Source organism: Coenobita brevimanus, chromosome 23 (assembly GCF_032717465.1).
Source record: "Coenobita brevimanus isolate Jiangsu-jjx chromosome 23, ASM3271746v2, whole genome shotgun sequence".
NCBI classification, from domain to species: Eukaryota; Metazoa; Arthropoda; class Malacostraca; order Decapoda; family Coenobitidae; genus Coenobita; species Coenobita brevimanus.
The window spans coordinates 52,435,144-52,455,227 of record NC_136976.1 but is presented as its reverse complement, the minus strand read 5'-3'; the positions used below and the strand labels follow the sequence as shown (position 1 = coordinate 52,455,227).

The following is a 20,084-nucleotide window of genomic DNA, read 5'->3' as shown; positions in this document are numbered from 1 at the left end:
TCACATCAGCAAATTTTTTGCAATTTTTGTGCAATCTGAGTGTGAAATTTCGATTGCCCAAAATACACACACTCACGGCTACTGCTATAGTATATTAGATGAATGAATGATTATTATGCGGCCTTCATGGATTTGGAGAAAGCATGTGACAGGGTGGACAGACAAGGAATGTGGAAAATATTATGAATGAATCCCTACGTGTCAAGTGGGGTTGGTGGAGGATTAGTGCCCCTCCCTGTAAAACAATTAACTCTAAGCCCTTGGCCACCCCGTTAGGGATACATGGCGTCTGGCAATGAATGAATGAATGAATGAATGATTATTATGCGGCCTTCATGGATTTGGAGAAAGCATATGACAGGGTGGACAGACAAGGAATGTGGAAAATATTAAGTCAATGGGAAGTTGTTGAATGCCATGAAGAGTATGTATGAGGGTAGACTGCAGTGCATGTGGATAGTGAATTGAGTGAATTTTTGTCTAAATGTTGGATTAAAACACGGATCTGTCATGTCTCCATGGATGTTCAATCTGTACATGGATGAGGTTATAAAAGAGAAACAAGATAGGGCAGTGGATGTTGGAGCATCCCTAGTGAGTGAGGGCAGCGTTTGGAAACTCCCTGTACTGTTGTTTGCAGTTTGGGGGAGGCAGTGGTTCAATTGGTAGAGAGGTGGCCTGCAGTTCTACCAGACCAGGTTCAAATCTCCGCTGGGGCAGGGAAGAGTTTAAGGATTTGAGTTTCATAAATTCACACTTTACTGATCTACCAGAAGACTCACCGACATGTCGTGAAAATACCCCCACTAATACCAATACACCAGTCCTGTATGAGACAACCCTAGCATGTATTCAATATGGACAGCGAGTGTTAGCACCGAAGCGGCGACATGTAGAGGTGTTTGGTATGAAGGAGGACGACTGGGCCATGGGAGCAGGCTGTGAAGCCTATGCCCTTAGTGGGGGGGGATACTGTATTGTTAAGTGGGACAAAGGGGAACTGCAAGGCTTGGTGAATGTGTTTAGAAGTGTGTGAAAAGCAAGATCTAAAGGTGAATATAGGCAAGAGTAAAGTTATGGTCTTCGAGAGAAATGAAGTCACTGGTTGTACAGTGATGCTGGATGATGAGAAAATGAAAAATGTGAGTGCATTTAAGTACCTGGGTAGTGTGATGAATAAGGATGGAAGTTTGGAGGGTGAAGTGCTTGAAAGGATACAAGAAGGAAGAAAGGTTGCAGGTTCTTTGAAATCAGTGATCTGAAACAGGGAAAAGAGCATGGAAGTAAGAAAGGCGCTGCATGACGGTACAGTGCATCCTCCCAATATGCGTCTCCGAAGTAGGCGAGTCCACTACAATGCGAGGTGACTCAGAAAATATAAATTTTTATTTTTATTTTTTTTTAATATGCGAGGCGAGATTCCGAGTATGTGAATTGGAGTTTGATTTTAAGGCAAAAACGAGATATTTTCTTGAAGCTTCGAGTGCAAAACGAGTCTACAGCAGCACACGAGTAAGAAAAATAAGTCTACCTGCTGCACACCAGTAAGACAAACGAGTCTACCAGCTGCGCGCTAGTCAGGTGCGCTAGCGCACCCCACCACCAGTGTGTCAGAGACCCCTCTACCAGCTGCGCACCATATATATATTTTTTTTTTGTGTCAGCCCACGGTGTACCTTTCATTTTTTCTGTTTCAATTTACCTTTGTTGAGAACGCCCTGTGTCATCATGGCCCCGCAAAAGAATTCCAAAAATAATATAATTAGTGTGGAAGTGAAGTTAAAGGTCATTGAGTTTCTACGCAGGAAAGGGCAACTCGTGTACTAGGCGAGAACTAGGCCTGGGTGAGTCTACAGTGAGAAACATTTGGAAGAGTAAAGATGAAATATTACGCACCGGCAAGACATATGGCGGCCAGCAACTTGACGGGCGCAGTAAAGTTGGTAATCCTGCTCTTATCCAAATGGAAAGATACCAAGTACTTTACATACACCGCAAGGAAAAAGAGAGTGTACCCTTGGATAGCAGGCACATCAAGGAGCAAGCTAAGCTGTTTTACAAGACGTGCCTGAAGAAGTCACCATGTCTAGAAACAAGACCTTTCAAAGCTTCCAGGGGCTGGCTGGCAAGATTTCTAAAGCGAAAACAATTTAAAAACATGAAGTCGTATGGTGAAAGTGCAAGTGCTGATCATAATGCAGCCGATTAATTTCCATCTGTTTTGAAAGCCATTACAGAAGAAGGTGGCTACACCAGAGTTCAAATCTTTAATCTGGATGAGAGTGGATTAAATTGGAAAATGATGCCAAGGTTAACATACATTAGTTAAGCTCAAAAACAAGCCAGAGGAAGGAAGATTGATAAGTCCCACAGCAGTCATGTTCATCTGCAATCTTTCAGGAACATGCAAGATGAAGCCAGTCATCGTGCACACTGCTAAGCATCCTAGGTGCTATAGGCATGTACAGAGTATGGATGCAATGGAAGGTTTCTACTGGTACAGCTCCTTTAATGGTTGGATGACCTCGTCGATCATGCAGTCGTGGATGAACAACCACTTTGTTCCCGATGCCCGCCTGCTTTGCCGCCAACTCGACATTCCCTTTAAGATTCTCCTTTTGATGGATAATGCTCCCTGCCAGCCTGCCTACCTGGACGATATCCATCCCAATGTTAAAGTTCTCTTTTTGCCCCCCAACACAACCTCATTGGTGCAGCCCCTCGACCAAGAGGTGATCTGCAATGTTAAGAATTTTTACTACATCCGTGTCTATGACTACCTCAGATCCAAAACAGAAACAAATGAAGAATTGCAACTAATCGCCACAGAAGACCTCTTTAATGACCTGGATGTGGATGACCCTGACCCTGAAGAGCTACCAGACCCACAGCCAGCAACTGAGCAATCAACACTTGAAATGACTGTGACGCGCTTTTGGAAGTCATTCACCGTATGCAACGCTGTGGACTTTTTGCTGGAGGCATGGGACAATGTAAACCCTACAACAATTCATCACGCATGACGTGCTCTAGTCCCCCACCTGTGCCCCAAAGAGACAGGTAGCCAGGTCCAAAAGGTGTCTGAATCAGACCAAACAGTGCTCGCAGCGGCACAGTCAGTGGCAGAATTTTAAAGTGTAACCGCTGAAGAACTTCAAGAAATATGGACAGTAGGGGAAGAAGAAACTCCTGAAAGTGCAATGATTCGTGTAGATGAAGAGGATGAGTTGGCCATGCAAAAGAGAGTGCAGTGGTTGCACCACAGATGCAACTACCGGATGAAGCAGTGAACACGAGAAACCTCTCCAAGATTTTGATGGCGATGGATAACCTCAAAGAAGTCATCAAGACCAGTGACGATGATAAATTCCGTGCAGAGGAGATGTGCCAGGGATTAGAGAGACTGCTTCGTTATTACACCGATAAACACCACAAGGGAGTGAATAAGCAACAGCAAACATTAATCACCAAATTCTTTAGTCACCCCACCTCCGCCGACACCATTACCACCACCACCGATTTCGTGCCTTCAACATCATCAAGAGGAAGAGAATGACTTTGAAGGATTCTTACATGCAATTGAGGCAATGAAAGGAGAAAATAACAGTGACAGTGAGCGTGACAGTGATGATGCCGGGGGAATCAGTCGCCCCGTGGGGCAACAGTAGACAGCTCACACCTCGGATACCGTCCCTCCTTCCCAGCAAGCCAGGCAGACCTCTAAATAAGGTAAATGGCATTATTTTTTGTTGTTCTATTCATCATTCTAATGTAATCTTATTATTTTAATATATTTTCTTGAAATTAAGTGTGTGCAGTTGGCAAAAATGGTATTATAATGGCTGCGCCAGGGGGTTGTCTGACTATATATATATATATTTTCCCATTTATTCTTTACTCCACAATATGCGAGTTCTCAATATGCAACGCATTTTGTAGCCCATATTCTCGCATATTAGGGGGATACACTGTATTGTGATACCAACTCTAAAGCATGGAAGTGACGTTTGGACCTTGTTGGAAGGACGCACAAGTGAGAGCAGTGGATATGAGTTTTTTGAAAGGAGCATGTGGAGTTACATGGAGAGAGAGACTGACAAATGAGGAAGTGAAGGAGCATTGTGGTGTGGATGTGGATGTGACAGAAAGCATGTGGAGAAATACATTAGGTGGTTTGGCCATGTGGAGAGTGAGAAACTAATGAGGAGAGTGTATGCAAGTGGGGTGGAGGGGGGGAGAAGAAGGGAAAGAACAAGGATGAGATGGAGGGATGGAGTGGAGACGTATATCAGAGAGGGGGATGCGAGCTGGGAGCAGGGCAGTGAAATGGCGGGGGACCGGGTGGCATGGAGGTGATTTGTTTGTTGCCACCCCTTGTAGGATGAAGGCGTCTGGCAATAAATAGAAAGAGAGATAGATAATTGATATTATTATTATTATTGGGAGAGGGGGACATTGTCTTTAACAAGTTCAAAACATCTAGCCCGCCAGCTGAGTAAGAGGGCAGTTTCAGCCCCCAGTCTGCCAACCCCTGGTTTAGACCATGCAATGCATAACATCCCATTTAGGATCAAATTTATGCTACTGTACAAGTCAGACTTGACCTCTCAGAATTTAACAGTGGAACACTTTTGGAACAGCCTAACAATGTTTGAAAATCAGAGTTGGTAACAATTCCTGAGATGTCCACAAAAGTATGTTACTTAGCAGATATATTCTTTCTCAAAGCTGAAAAATCACAATATTTCTATGAAAACAAGTGCAATATAGACCTTTCTGAGAAGCTGTGTGGATTCTATGACCTGATTATCCTCTGGAAAAAGGGAGTCAGTATACAAAACCTGGTAAAGTGTAAAAAACTGAACATACTCAGGCAAGATAGTGTTAAGTGCACCAAAGCAAGTATTTTCAGTTATCTTGCTGTTCAGATACTACTCTAGAAAAATATTTTCAAGTACAATGGACTTGGATTCTAGCTGCTATGCATGGATCAGACAACACTTCATGCTGCTTTGCAACAACATGCACGATGCAGACCCTACAAAGAGATCTTTCTTATAACTGAGCTATGATCTGATGCTCAGAATGCAGTTTCAGGAAATGATTTTGGCATACTTCTGGACTGCTATGTTGCCAGAGTGTCCTCTTCTCACCAACGGCGCTTTGCTCCAATCACTTCCATTCACCTTTACTTATTTTTGGAAAGCATGCTTTTCTTTCCTCTTCACTGCCAAAATAAAACTGTGCAAAAGACTGTGTGATGAATGATCTTCAATGTGCTCTGTCACACACATCATCATGTGACTGTAATAGGTTATGTTCGCAGTATAAAGTTTTATTTTTTAAAGGTTTTCACGAAACTTAAGTAATAAGAGTATGGTCACATATACTGTAGTTCATATTATCACATGGGACTGTATTCATTACGAAAACCATTTGGTTCATCACCAAGTGTCAAACTGCTAGAAGGTAGACTACATCAAGTCAGTGTATGGTGAGTGCCCACACCTATCATACGAATGAGTATGCTACTGTTACCAGACAACTGATAATACTAAGTCGGTCATACTCCAGCACAGTGATTGCCACAATTACAAATTCAAACTGCACAAAGGCACATCACTGTAAAACAGGGAGACAGGCCAAAGATGTACTAAAAGAAAGAGGTTGACACACGAAACTGACTAGCATGTACAGTAAGGCATGGATGAACAGACTAACAACCAACACATAAAAGTACTGTAGATATACAAAGATGGGGCCTTTGTCCTACAGCACAATTATTTAAGCACTGTATATGGCAGATGATCATGGTAATATGTGACTAATACTGTACTATTATATAACATACACATCTCAAAGCTACCTGGCAACAATTTCTGCTCTCACAAGCCGCAAATGGTTATCATACTACCTGTCTGAAAATAAATGGGTCCATTAATGTGTATCAATACGTTTCTAATGCCCACTGGGAACTTGTTCCTACATTACAGCCATATATATATATATATATATATATATATATATATATATCTATATGGAGAGAATGCTTTAATGAATTGTTGAACATAGAGAATGAAAGTAATACAAGTATAAGTGGCTGGGGAATGGCTGGGATAAGGAGGGATATGAGAAGGAAGGAAGAAATCAGTAGGATGGAAATTGTGGAAGCAATGAAGAAAATTAAAATGGGGAAAGCCCCAGGAACTGATGGAGCGTGTGGTGAAATGCTGAAGCATTGGGGAGAGACTGTAGTAGAATGAATATGGAAGATGTGCAGATTGGACAAGGAGGAAGGTTGAGTCCTGGAGGATTGAAAGTCAGGTACAATTATTCCCCTGTACAAAGGAAAAGGGGAAAAACGTGTGTGGTAATCATAAGGGCATTTGCCTTCTTAGTGTAATAGGACAAGTATATGGTAGGATACTTACTGACCGAGTTAGGGAAATAACAAAGGAATTAGTTGGAGAAGAACAGGGAGATTTTAGGAACTGAAGAGGTTGTGTACATCAGATATTCATTCTTAGATCTTTAGTGGAAAAGTTTCTAGAGAAGGGAAAGAAGTTGTATGTGGCCTTCACGAATTTGGAGAAAGCATATGACAGGGTGGATTGACAATGACTGTGGAAAAGTATTACGAACATATGGAGTAGATGGGAAGTTGTTGAAGGCCGTGAAGAGTATGTAAGAGGGTGCTAAAGCTGCAGTGCGTGTGGATAGTGAACTGAGTGAATTTTTCTATTTGAAGGCTGGATTGAAACAAGGATGTGTCATGTCTCCATGGTTGTTCAATCTGTATATAGATGAGGTTATAAAAGCGATAAAAGGTAGGAAACTGGATGTTGGAGTGGCCTAATGAGAGAGGGCAGTGTATGGAAACTCCCTGTACCATTATTTGCAGATGATACTGTGTTGTTAAGGGAAGACAAAGGGGAGCTGCAAGGCTTGGTGGATGAGTCTGAGAAAGTGTGTAAGAAATGGAATCTAAACGTGAATGCAGGGAAGAGTAAAGTGATGGTCTTCAAGAGAAGTGATGTCAGTGAATGTATACTGGATGGGGAGGAAATGGAGAATGTATGTGCATTTAAGTACTTGGGTAGTGTGATGAGTAAGGATGGAAGTTTAGAGGGTGAAATGCTTGAAAGGGCTCAGCAGGGAAGTAAGGTTGTTGGTTCCTTGAAGCAGTGATAAGAAACAGGGAGGAGAGCAGGGAAGTGAAAAAGCTACTACATGACAGTATTGTGATACCAACTCTAACGTATGGAAGTGAAGCTTGGGCCTTGTTGGAGGGACAGAAGTCATGAGTGAGAGCAGTGGAAATGAGTTATTTGAGAGGAGCATGTGGAGCCACATGGAAAGAGAGACTGACAAATATGGAAGTGAAGTAGTGTTGTGGTGTGGATGTGACAGAAAGCATTAGGAGAAACACACTGGGGTGGTTTGGCCATGTGGAGAGGATGGAGAGTGAGAGTGATGAGAAGAGTGTATGTGAATGAGGTGGAGGGGGGAAGAGGAAGGGGTAGGCCAAGGATGAGGTGGAGGGATGGAGTGGAGAGGTATATGAGAGAGGGGGGGGTGAGCTAGAAGCAGGGCAATGAAATGGTGGAGGACAGAGCGACATGGAGGCAATTTGTTTGTGGCCATCCCTTACGGGATTATGGCGTCTGGCAACAGATAGATGGAGAGAGAGATATATACATTTACAGTATATACTGTAGATAGATATACACATATACTGTAAAGTATATATATATATATATATATATATAATTGGAGTTCACTATACATTCAATTGAAAAATTTCAGTTACAAAATACTGAACACAAAAATTACTGTACTTACTTTTCTTGTCTTTGGCTCTGGCTTTGTATACCTGTCCATATGTCCCCTCTCCAATTTGTGCAATGATATCAAACACCTCAACACATCGCTCACTCCAATCTTCTAAGGATGTACGGTCGTGGCGTTTTGCATTCAATATTTTGGGTCTGGCAGTGGTTGGTCTCGGCTTGGGATGAGTGGATCGGGAAAATGGCGGTGTGCTGAGAGTATCATCATCTGGAGAAAGCTCTTCTGCTCCTGCTATCACTATAAAATAAAAGCAAAATATATTGTTACACTGCTATGTTTGCTGTTTTACTATTGATGCCCTTCCAATCCCACCAATTATTTTGCATTCCCTTATATAGATATATATATATATATATATATATATACACATACATAAAATATTACAATGTTTTGTTCTCATGTCAATGCCATTCTCATATATACCAAAATTATTTCCCGTGTGAAATAAAACACACAAAACAAGCACTTCACCTGCACAATAATAATGCTGCAAAGCCATTCTTTTAGCTTAATGTATTGTATAGTAAAGCTAATTCTGAATACAGAGGTAATCAGCAAAATGGCTTACTTGGAGGCATGGGTAGATCTGTGATAATACTTTTTCTGGTTGGTTTTGTCTCAGGAGGAGTGCTGGGAGATGTTGGCGAGTCAATATCCTCTAAGTTGATTCCAGGTGGCATTGGCAGCTTGGTTAGGCTAGTTGGCACACCTACTTTCACAAAATCAATCTTTCCAATCTCAGTGGGCTGAGAAGTGGACACAGCAGGTTGGTCTGGAGGACAAGTTTGATCAACAGTATCCTCCTGCTCAACTGTTGTACTACTTTCGACTTTAGCTGCGCCATTGGGAATAGCAGATGGAACAACAGTAGGACCTGGGGTTTCTGGTCCTGGTGTAGATCCTCCACCTTCTGGTTCCACATTTTCCTTTTCATTCCCTTTCTCAGGTTTCTCCCCTTCTTTGGCCTTGAGAGCTAGCAAACGTACAGTATTCTTTCTGTTCTTGACAAGCTCTGCATAAAGGCTTGTGGAACTCATTTTGTTATTATCATGCGCCAATCCCTCTGCTGGTGGACCAAGACGGGGAGAGGGATGGTGACCACGAGGGGGAGTTCGGTCCCGTCTACTGCGTTCACCACGTCTGCGGCTAGGACTGTGGCTCCCACTTCTACGCTTCCGCCTGCTAGATATGGAATGAAATGAAAATAATTTCCACAAAAACATTAATAGTGACTACAAAAAACACAAGTATTACTGAACAACATGAACAAGAACTTAAAGAAATTACAGAGGTATCCCACCACTCTTATGATACAGTACAGTGCTGCATTCATTTTTTATTGTCACAAATACTCAATTGTCAATATAACAGGATAGGAAAAACTGCAGAGTGTGTGTGTGTGTGGTACAAGGTGCCTTTGCCACCCATTTACTGAGTGCATGTGCATGCTCACATCATACTGGAAACCGTAAAGAAAATTTGGACAATATTTTTCATCATATGGGCATGGCTTATTCAATGACATCACAGCCTGGCCTGAATGAAGTGAGTGTTCTGATTGGTCGACTGGGGAGTGGGGGCATGGTTTAACTCTCGCTGCGACATACTTTTATTAGCTTGTCTGTCTGTCTGTCTTGTTTATTTGTCCATCTGTTTATCTATATCTATGTCACTGGAAACAGTACAGAAAATTGGCACAATATTTCAGTATCAGATGACAGGCTCCACGTCGCAAGTCCCAGGCAATTACCCACCTCCTTTATCCCATCCAGCCAATCAGAATCTCCCTCTATCCCTGCCAGCCAATCAAAATCTCCCTTTTAACACCTGCCCATATGTCACAGCAACGCTCTGACCTCGCCCATCTCGTTATTGATGGATTCAAGTTTGGTACACGTTTCAGTTTGGTACACTTCCTTTCATATTTTTCTCTTTTTTTTTCTGCTCTTTCTAAAACCGTTTGTGTTGGGATGTTTTTGATATCGTCATAATTCTTCCTCCTCCGTTTTCTTTGTTCCTTCTCTTTCCTATCTTCTAGCTTCCTCCTGACTTGTTCTTCTTTGTAATGTTTGATAAAAAAAAAAAAAAAAAAAAAAATGAGTTAAATGGTCAAAGCATTTGTACATGAAGTAGAAAAGAAATGTAGACAGAAAAAGTGTTTCACTTTCTTGAAGGAAAATTACATGGTAGCTAGTGAAATTCCCGAGTGTCTGACAGTCCTGAATCACACATGCTCTGGCTGTCCATGTGTAGATGCCTTTGCCTGGCTGAGTACTACATGGATGAACTGAATGCCCATAGCTATGCTGTTGTATATAATAAACAAGTTTAACAAGATAATCATCCACTAAAGGACTCTGGGTATGAAAAGTCAAAATATTTCCTGGACTGTGTATAAAAACTTCGGCAAAATACATCAGAGATTATCATATTCTGATACCATCAATTTCAATTTTTTTTTTTTGTGTGTGTGTGTATGGTAGTTGGAGGCACTCACCATCCACTCACTTGATGCAGTGCTGCTTTGGGTGTCTGCCCTTTCCTCTCTTCCTTCTTTCCTCTGCTGTCTTTCATTTCTTCATTCTTTCCTCCTCCTCCTGGCTATGGGTGACTTTACACTCTCTTGTCTGTCTTTCCTTCATTTCTTTCCTCTTCCTTCTGCCTATGAGTGATTCTACAGAGTGACAAACCAATTGGTTTCCTGTACACCAGGACACCATTTACTATGTTGGGTGGTAACAATATAACCAAATTATGGTGCCTGATAGTTTAATAAGCAATTAAGGCACTCCAATCTGACTGAGCTAGTGCAGGTGGTTGGGGTTTACTGCTCACATAATGCTACACAGGAATGAGTGAGGCTGGGCACACTCATCTCATAAGTCAGGACCAACTTGCCCAGCCCAGGGCTCCTACGCTCCTCATGTGGCAGCCCCGGGCTCCTACGCTCCTCATGGGGCAGCCCCAGGCTCCTATGTTCCTCATGGGGCAACATAGGATTCAGTAATGGATGGATGATTTTACTTTTTTATTCCATGTTAATGGAATCCTACTGTTTACGATTCTGTTTAGTATGGCCATGTTTGCTGTATTTACTGTGATGCATCACATAAATATTAAACAAGAACTGTGGTCACGAACACGGACGGAAATACAGTAATACCGCTAACTGATTTTCTAACGTCTGATGGTCATTACACTCCATCACCTCAGTAAAATACAAACATATACTGTATATACATATATAACTATTCCCTTGTACAGAGGGAAAGGGGAAAAAGAAGTGTGTGGTAATCATAGGGGCATTTGTCTTCTTAGTGTAGTAGGAAAAGTATATGGTAGGATACTTATTGACAGAGTTAGGGAAATAACAGAGGAATTAGTTGGAGAAGAACAGGGAGGCTTTAGGAAGGGAAGAGGTTGTGTAGATCAGATATTTATTCATAGATCTTTAGTGGAAAACTTTCTAGAGAATGGAAAGAAGTTGTATGTGGCCTTCATGGATTTGGAGAAAGCATATGACAGGGTGGATAGACAAGGATTGTGGAACGTATTAAGAATATATGGAGTAGATGGGAAGTTGTTGAATGCTGTGAAGAATATGTATAAGGGTGCTAAGGCTGCAGTGCGTGTGGATAGTGAAATAAGTGAGTTTTTCTATTTGAAGGTTGGGTTCAAACAGGGATGTGTCATGTCTCCATGGTTGTTCAATCTGTGTATGGATGGAGTCATAAAAGAGATACAAGGTAGGGAACTGGATGTTGGAGTGGCCCTAATGAGAGAGGGCAGTGTTTGAAAACTCCCTGTTTGGCTGTTTGCAGATTGTGTTGTTAAGTGAAGACGAAGGGGAGCTGCAAGGCTTGACGGATGAGTTTGGGAGAGTGTGTAAGAAACGGAATCCAAAGGTGAACGCAGGGAACAGTAAAGTGATGGTCTTCAAGAGAGGTGAAGTCAGCGAATGCACAGTGAGGTTGGACGATGAGGAAATGGAAAATGTGAGTACGTTTAAGTACTTGGGTAGTGTGATGAGTAAGGATGGAAGTCTGGAGGGTGAAGTGCTTGAAAGGGTACAACAAGGAAGAAAGGCTGCTGGTTACTTGAAGGCAGTGATAAGAAGCAGGGAAGTGAGCACTGAAGTGAAAAAGTTATTACATGACAGTATTGTGATACCAACTCTAACACATGGAAGTGAAGCTTGGACATTGTTGGAGGAACACAAGTCAAGAGTGAGAGCAGTGGAACTGAGTTATTTGAGAGGAGCCTGTGGAGTCACATGGAGAGACAGACTGACAAATGATGAAGGAGCACTGTGGTGTGGATGTGGATGTGATAGGAGGCATTAGGAGACACACACTGAGGTGGTTTGGCCATGTGGAGAGGATGGAGAGTGAGACTGATGAGGAGAGTGTATGTGAGTGAGGTGGAGGGGGAAAGAGGGAAGGGAAGGCCACGGATGAGATGGAGAGATGGAGTGGAGAGGTATATGAGAGAAGGGGGTGTGAATTGGGAGCACCAGGGCAGTGAAATGGCGGAGGACAAGGTGACGAGGAGGCAATTTGTTCGTGGCCACCCCATATGCAATTAGGGCGTCTGGCTATATATATATATATATATATATATATATATAAACAACAGAACAGGATAAGGAAAAATAAATGAATAAAAAATAAATAATCCATATACCAGATTACTGGTGTCCTCCATTTATAAAATATATGTAACAGTTGGACTTGAACAGCTGTAGGTTGAAACTAGGGGGGAAAAAAACTCCAAGGAATTAAGTTCCAAAGAGATGCTGTTTGGAGACTAAAAGAATTCTGACAGGCAGAAGTTCTGCAATATGGCTGTGTGACATTTAGGTCATGAGTGCTACCAGATGCCCTTGTAGAGCAGGGGAAGGCATGGAGAGGTGGCACAATGGATGCAACTTTGTCTGAGCATTTGCCATAAAAGTATCTGTAAAATAATGCAAGGGAGGCAACATTCCTTCTTACTTGTAGGGGAGGTAGTTTATTTGCAATAGCAGGGTTATTAATCAAACAGCTTTGTTTTGAACTATGTCTAGTTGTTTTAGTACAAACTACCCACATCCATTCCACAAGGGCAAGCAATATTTCAAATGAGAATGCACATGGCTCATAAATTGTGGTTCACTGCTCGTCAGTGAAGTTACGGACTCTGTACAATAATCCAAGTTTCCTTGAGGTGGTTTTAGAAAGTGATCTAACATAAGAGGTCCATGTGAAAGCACTGCTGAGTGAAACACCAAGAATTTCAATACTTTCAGAAACAGGCATATTAGTAGCACTGCAGGTAATATAGGAATCTGACAATATCTATTTGTATACGGTATACATTTGGTTTTACTAGCATTAAATGAGGCAAGGTAATTTTGTTCCCATTCAATGATCTTCGATAAGTTCTGATTTATGGAAATGGCCGTCTTGAGTTGTAAGAGCTGTTAAATTTTGAGAACGGGTTCTTTCCTTCCATCCTTATCTGTCTTTCTTTCCCTGTCTTTCTGCCTATGGATGACTTTACACTCCCTCTTCTGTCTTTCTTTCCTTCATTCTTTCCTCTTCCTTCTGCCTGTGGGTGACTCTACACTGAGTGACATGCCAAATGGTTTCCGGTACACCAGGAAATCATTTACTACACTGGGTGGTAACCATATACAGGTAACCAAATTTTGGCGCCTGGTGGTTTAGTGGGTAATTACGGCTCTCTAATCAGACTGAACCGGTGAAGGTTTACATCCAAGGGATGGTTGGGGGTTTATTGCTCACGTAATGCCGCTCAGGGATGATAAAGGCTGGTCACTCTCATCTTAAATGTCAGGACCAACTAGCCTAGCCCTGGGCTGCTATGCTCCTCATGGGAGAGAAAAAAAAAAAAAAAAAAAAAAAAAAAAGTTTGAGTGAATGAAATGTGAAGTGTTGAGTCATCAACATATCAATGGATGGGATTATGGGTGACAGATAAGAGATCATTACTGTAATATGAATTAGGAATAGAGTTGGTGTCAGAACTGATCCTTGTGGCATGTCGACATCAACTGAGTAGAAATTGTAATATACATCATCTACTTTTATCTATCTGTCACCGAAATATGAGGAAATCAGATGAAAAAAAAGATGTTAGGCCAAAGCAAGGGAGACTAGATACCAGGGAATTGTGCCACACACTGTCAAAAGCTTTAGAAATATTAAGGGCTACTTGCACATGAGTTTCTCCATGTTGGTCAACTGACTGATGGATGGTATGAGTAAGGAGATTGAGTATATCAATGGTGGATCTTTTGTGGTGAAAATCATACTGTCTATCACTAATCAAGCTATTGGATTCAAGCTGTTTAACTATCTATCTATCAATTGCCCAGATGCCTTAATCCCATATGAGGTGGCCACAAACAAATCACCTCCATGTCACCCTTCTCCCCAGCTCACACTCCTCCTCCCTCATATACTTCACTCCATCCCTCCATTTCATCCTTGCCCTCCCCTTCCTTCTTCCCCCTCCACCTCATTCACATACACTCTCCTCATTACTCCATCCTCCGCACATGGCCAAACCACCACAATGCATTTCTCCTAACGCTCTCTATCACATCCACATCCACAGTCCACAAAGCTTCTTCACTTCCTCAATTGTCAGTCTGTCTCTCCATGTAACTCCACAAGCTTCTCTCAGATAACTCATTTCCACTGCTCTCACTCCTGATTTGTGTTCTTCCAACAAGGTCCAAGCTTCACTTCCATGTGTTAGAGTTCGTATCACAATACTGTCACGCAACAACTTTTTTACACCTTTTTGCTTCCATGGTCACTTCCCTATTTCTTATCAATGCGTTCAAGAAACCAGCAACCATTCTTTCTTGTTGTACCCTTTCATGCACTTCATCCTCCGAACTTCCATCCTTACTCATCACACTACCCAAGTACTTAAATGCACTCATATTTTCCACTTCCTCATCATCCAACATCACTGTACATTCACTGACTTCATTTCTCTCACAGAACATAACTTTACTCTTCCCTACATTCACCTTTATTTTCCGTTTCTTACATACTCTCCCTAACGCATTCACCAAGCCTTGCAGTTCCTTTTCGTTTTCAATTAACAATACAGTATCAACAGCAAACAGCAGCACAGGAAGTTTTCAAATGCTCCCCTCTCATTAGGGTCACTCCAGCATCCACTGTCCCACCTTGAACCTCTTTTATGACCCCATCCATATACAGACTGAACAACCATGGAGACATGACACATCCCTGTTTCAATTCAACATTCAAACAGAAATATTTACTCAATTCACTAGCCACATGCACTGCAGCCTTAACACACTCATACATACACTTCATGGCATTCAATAACTTCCCATTCACTTTTTATACTCTTAATATTTTCCACATTCCTTGTCTATCCACTCCAAATCCATGATACAACTTTTTTCCCCTTCTTTAGAAACATTTCCACTAAAGACCTATGAATGAATATCTGATCTATAAAATCTCTTCTTTTCCTAAAACCTCCCTGTACTTCTACTAATTCCTCTGTTTCCCTAATTCTGTCAATAAGTACCCTACTATATACTTTTCCTATTACACTAAGAAGATAAATGCCCCTATGATTACAACACACTTCTTTTTACCATTTTCCTTTGTATAGGGGAATTATTATACCTGACTTCCAATCCTTAGGGACCGAACCTTCCTCCCAGGCCAATCTGGACATCTTTCATATCCATTCTACTACTCTCATTCCCAGATGATTCAGGATTTCATCACACACTCCATCAATTCCTGGGGATTTCCCCCATTTTGACCTCCTTCAATGCTTCCATTACTAGCATCTTAACTGATCTCTTCTTCCCTACTCACCTCCCTCCTCCCAGCCACTAATACTCGCATTACTTTCTGTGCATTTAAGTTCTTTAAAGTGCTCTCTCCATCTGCTCGATTTTTCTCCCTTCTCTACTATCAATCTACCATTTTTATCTTTTACACTCCTGACTTCTTTATCACCCTGTCTAACTCCCTTTGCTTCCATCCAAAACATTTTCTTACATTCCCTCCAATTTACACTCAAATTCCTTCATAATTCCTCATCCACTTTCTTCTTATGCTCTCTCACTAATCTTTTCACTTCTCTCTTCCTCTCTACATATAACTCTCTCTTCTGTCTCTCAACTTCTCCCATGCCTCTGCTTTCCACCCACTCACTAAATGCTTTTGTGGCACAGCTTGTCTCACCTCTTCATTCCACCATTCTGTTCCTTGCACCCCCTTTTGTCTTCTCTTCACCCCACACACCACCTCACATGCTGCACAGATTTCTTCTGTGAATATCTTGCACACACCTTCCACCTCCCCCATCTGCTCCAAATCATATTTACCCAATCGCTCCTCCACTCCTCTCACATATTCTGCTTTTTTCCCATACAGATGGATAGATGACACTGGATATAAACTGGACTGTGAAAGGCTCACGTGATTTATGAATGCCAGTACAGTGCTGTACAATAAATCAGTTGTGTAATCTGTAAACATAACAGTTTTACATACACAGTCTATGTTATGGAGAACACAATCTGTTGCAAGACTGCAGAACATCCATATTCCCCCTTATGTGGTGAACTTTAATGCAAAAAATAAAGAACCCACGGCTTAGGACCCACAAAACTTATATATTCCATACATATAAAACTGAACAAAATGGACTGCCAAAGCCAATTCAATATTGTTCAGTTTGAGATGTCTGAGCATCCTGCAATAGGAATGCAATTTCTATGGATCGGGAAAGACAAATTAAGGAAGCTAGTCCTGGGCCGATAGTTGCAAACATAAAAGGCAGAGTACTGACTGACTCTTGCACTAAAACTGGATGGGGGGAGAAGAGAGAGAGAGAGAGAGAAGGGGGGGGGTAAATATAGCTGAAAATCAACAAACTTAAGACATCTGCAGTAAGATAATAGTAAAAACACCACCTATGAGAGAGAGAGAGAGAGAGAAAGGGGGGGGGAATATAGCTGAAAATCAACAAACTTAAGACATCTACAGTAAGATAATAGTAAAAACACCACCTATGAGAGAGAGAGAGAGAGAGAGAGAGAGAGAAGGGGGGGGGGTGAATATAGCTGAAAATCAACAAACTTAAGACATCTACAGTAAGATAATAGTAAAAACACCACCTATGAGAGAGAGAGAGAGAGAGAGAGAGAGAGAGAGAGAGAGAGAGAGAGAGAGAGAGACTGTTCATGTCACACTACTGTAAAGTCTCATCCATATGCTAATCTGGGCACTAGAATTCCTTCATGCAAACCCCTTGCAGATGCCACACTCAAAACCTCTTTTGCACAGTGCCTAGGCTTTTGTGGGCCAGAGTTGGGGGGTGGGGGGGAAGAAAAATGGCTGATTTTTTTGTTTAAAAAAAAAAAAAAAAAAGAAGAAGAAGAAGAAGAAGAAGAAGTTAAAAAATCTAAATTGGATTTTCATCGTTTCAATCAATTATTTTACTCTCATGAAGAAATTCTCTTGTACTGTACAATACTACACTTTTGCCAGTGTTACCAGAAACCATATTTTGGTATCAATTTTGGGAATTCAATCAAAAGTGTAACATACTAGGTCTTTTTTCTTCCCACTTGCTGCAATGTGCCCAATACGCATAATTATATACAGTATCAAAGTTTAAATAAACAAACGTGGGCAGTAAGCATATGCACCACAGGCTAGCACTCCTTGGCATGGAGGAGGTTCATGCTGCTGCATCAGTGTGTGTCAGATACTGATGAAAGTTGTCAAATTCTCTTTTATATTTTGTTAAATTTGGATCATAATCATTAGACTGAAACACGTTACTGCGTATTCAAAGAAGAGTTGAGCTCATGTGTCAACAATGAACATAACATTTACTGTTATTGTCAACAAAAGAGCCTTCTTTCTTGTTTAACTTCTGAATATATGCCTTGTAACAGAAGGCAGTGGTTCACTGTTGCCTGACTTGATACAAGATCAGTAAAAGAAAAGTCAGGACAAGCAGACTTGATGCATCTGTACAATACCCACTGATCACATTCTTTATCTTCTTTTTTTACTCATTAAAAAAAATCAATTTTGATTTAAATCATGATTTTTTAACTAATTTAAAATGATTAAAATCATGTGATTTAAATCAAAACAACCCTGTTATCCATACATCAGGGCAATATAGTAATCTCTTGGATATCGCACACTGAGCTACAGTGATTTTCATCATCAGTGCATGATGAAATCTGCACTCCAGCAGTTATCATGCATTTTTTGGCACAAAGACATTGTTATCATGCACCTGAGCTGGTTCCTGTTGACAATGATGGTGCAGTGTTTGTGATGTTAATCCCGGGGTGGAGACTACTAACTCTCCACCCCTAGCCTCAGAACCCCTTACCTTAAGCCTATCCCAGGTCTCTCTATGGTGTGTGTTTCTTCCTTATTCTACCCTTTTCATCATTTTCTACTAACATAACCATGCTGATTTGTGTTTCTGATATTTACCATAACAGAGTGAATGTATGTATTTAGTGGGTCTAAACTGCTGTATAAGGGAAAATTTAGGCTTGCACATGGGATGCCTCATATAAAGTATGATTCATCCCATAAGTTCTGTGCTTCATTACTGCACAACTTCAATATCACACACCAGGCTCTGTTCCAGTTATACGGAATAAGCAAAGGATCATTGTATTCTACCCCCTCCCACCCACAGTAAAATGCTTCCCTATACTCCCATGGCCATTCAAATGGTGTGAAACAGTACTCAAAATTAATGTAAAACATCACCACTGCAAGAATACTTACTCCATACAGACTTTCACTAAGGCTGTAGTTGCTGTTTAGCCCCGGTCTGTCTGGCCAAGCAGACCCATTAACCACAGGTGAGCAAGTGCTACTGTGGGCCTTCCTACAGGTACAGGTAGAGTACAGTATGTATACTCTACAGTAAAAAAAAAGTACAGTAATCTCTAAATTATCCGGACAGCCACTATCTAGACCATCCATTACCCGGATGCTGTGATCTGGCTGTTCAAAACAATTATATATTCGTACATTTTCTGCATTTTATCCAGACAAAATGCTTGCATCCAGGTGGAAATTATGGCCACTCAAATATTTTCACCCAGCTTAGCCACTTTCTTCATGTTTTTTAGTGCTGTGGTGATTCCTTGCCCGTGGTTGATGGGACTGGTTAAATATAATTATCGCTTGGCTGTGGTAGTAGTAGTAGTAGTAGTCGTTCCCTAGGCAGTCTGGCCGAACAGCCCCGAGTCCCTTAGGAAGGCCATGGCTGAGACCGGGCTTTCCTTCAGAACTCTCAAAGAGTGTATGTTGTGTTGTTGGTGTAGGTGATTGTGTGCAATGCAGTCTTCCATAATGTACTTAATAGTATGGGGTGCTGTGCTGCATCCTGGACAGGCATCAGCAACAGAGTCATCCAGGTTCTTCTGGCAGCTTAAGAGGGCTGGATGGTGCCCACATCTCAGCCTGGCCAGGTGGACCCTGTCCTCACGAGGAAGATAGGATTCAGAAGGGTGGATGTCAGGAGGCCGTGCATGCAGCTGTGTGTTGTCTTTAAGTGACTGAATGGAGCAGCGAGTGATCTGAGTGTGGATATGCATCTGGACGCTGGTCTGAGGTGGGCGAGGGGGGAGAGATGACAGTATTTGTGTATGGTATCGTGTGCTGGGTGTTGTTTTGAGGTTCCTTGGTGTGGGTGGATGTGCTTCCATGTACTGTAGTGGATGTTGTGGGTTTGTGGAGGCTGCAGCAAGAAACTGGGTGCCTCTCATGTCTAGGTGATCCTTGACTTTGAGGACTTTGGTTTCTTGATGTAGGTGGTCTATGGGTGTAGTAGCTGTGCAGCCTGTGATTATTTTAGGGCCTTGTTCTGTATGGTCTGTAGAGTGTTGTAGTGTGTTTTGGTGAGGTTAGAAACCCAGGCAGGGCTTGCATAATTCATCAATGAACGTATGTATTGTTTGTATACTGTGGTGGTGGTTTCTTTGTTGTGTCCGAATGTTGTATGGGCAAGTGACCTCAAAGCATTGACTCTTGGTGTTACTTTATTTTTAATGTTTGTGACGTGTTGTTTAAATGACACTGATGTATTGTATGTTACACCAAGGATTTTGGGTGAGTGTGTGTGTGGTAGGAGAGTGTTGTTTATCATGAGGTGTGGGATGTGACTGTGTTCTG

The 20,084-nt window shown here is 41.7% G+C and overlaps 1 protein-coding gene across 1 annotated transcript in view; it reads right to left on the bottom strand.

Annotated features, from left to right (window-relative positions):
• Cdk12 (Cyclin-dependent kinase 12) overlaps positions 1-20,084 on the bottom strand; it is a 128,738-nt gene that overhangs the window by 54,978 nt on the left and 53,676 nt on the right. Inside the window, exons 3-4 of the mRNA XM_080267263.1 lie at positions 8,420-9,033; positions 7,843-8,088 (exon numbers count right to left, since the gene is read on the bottom strand). Coding sequence (XP_080123389.1) covers positions 7,843-8,088; positions 8,420-9,033 — 860 coding nt within the window. The remainder of the gene's footprint in view (positions 1-7,842; positions 8,089-8,419; positions 9,034-20,084) is intronic.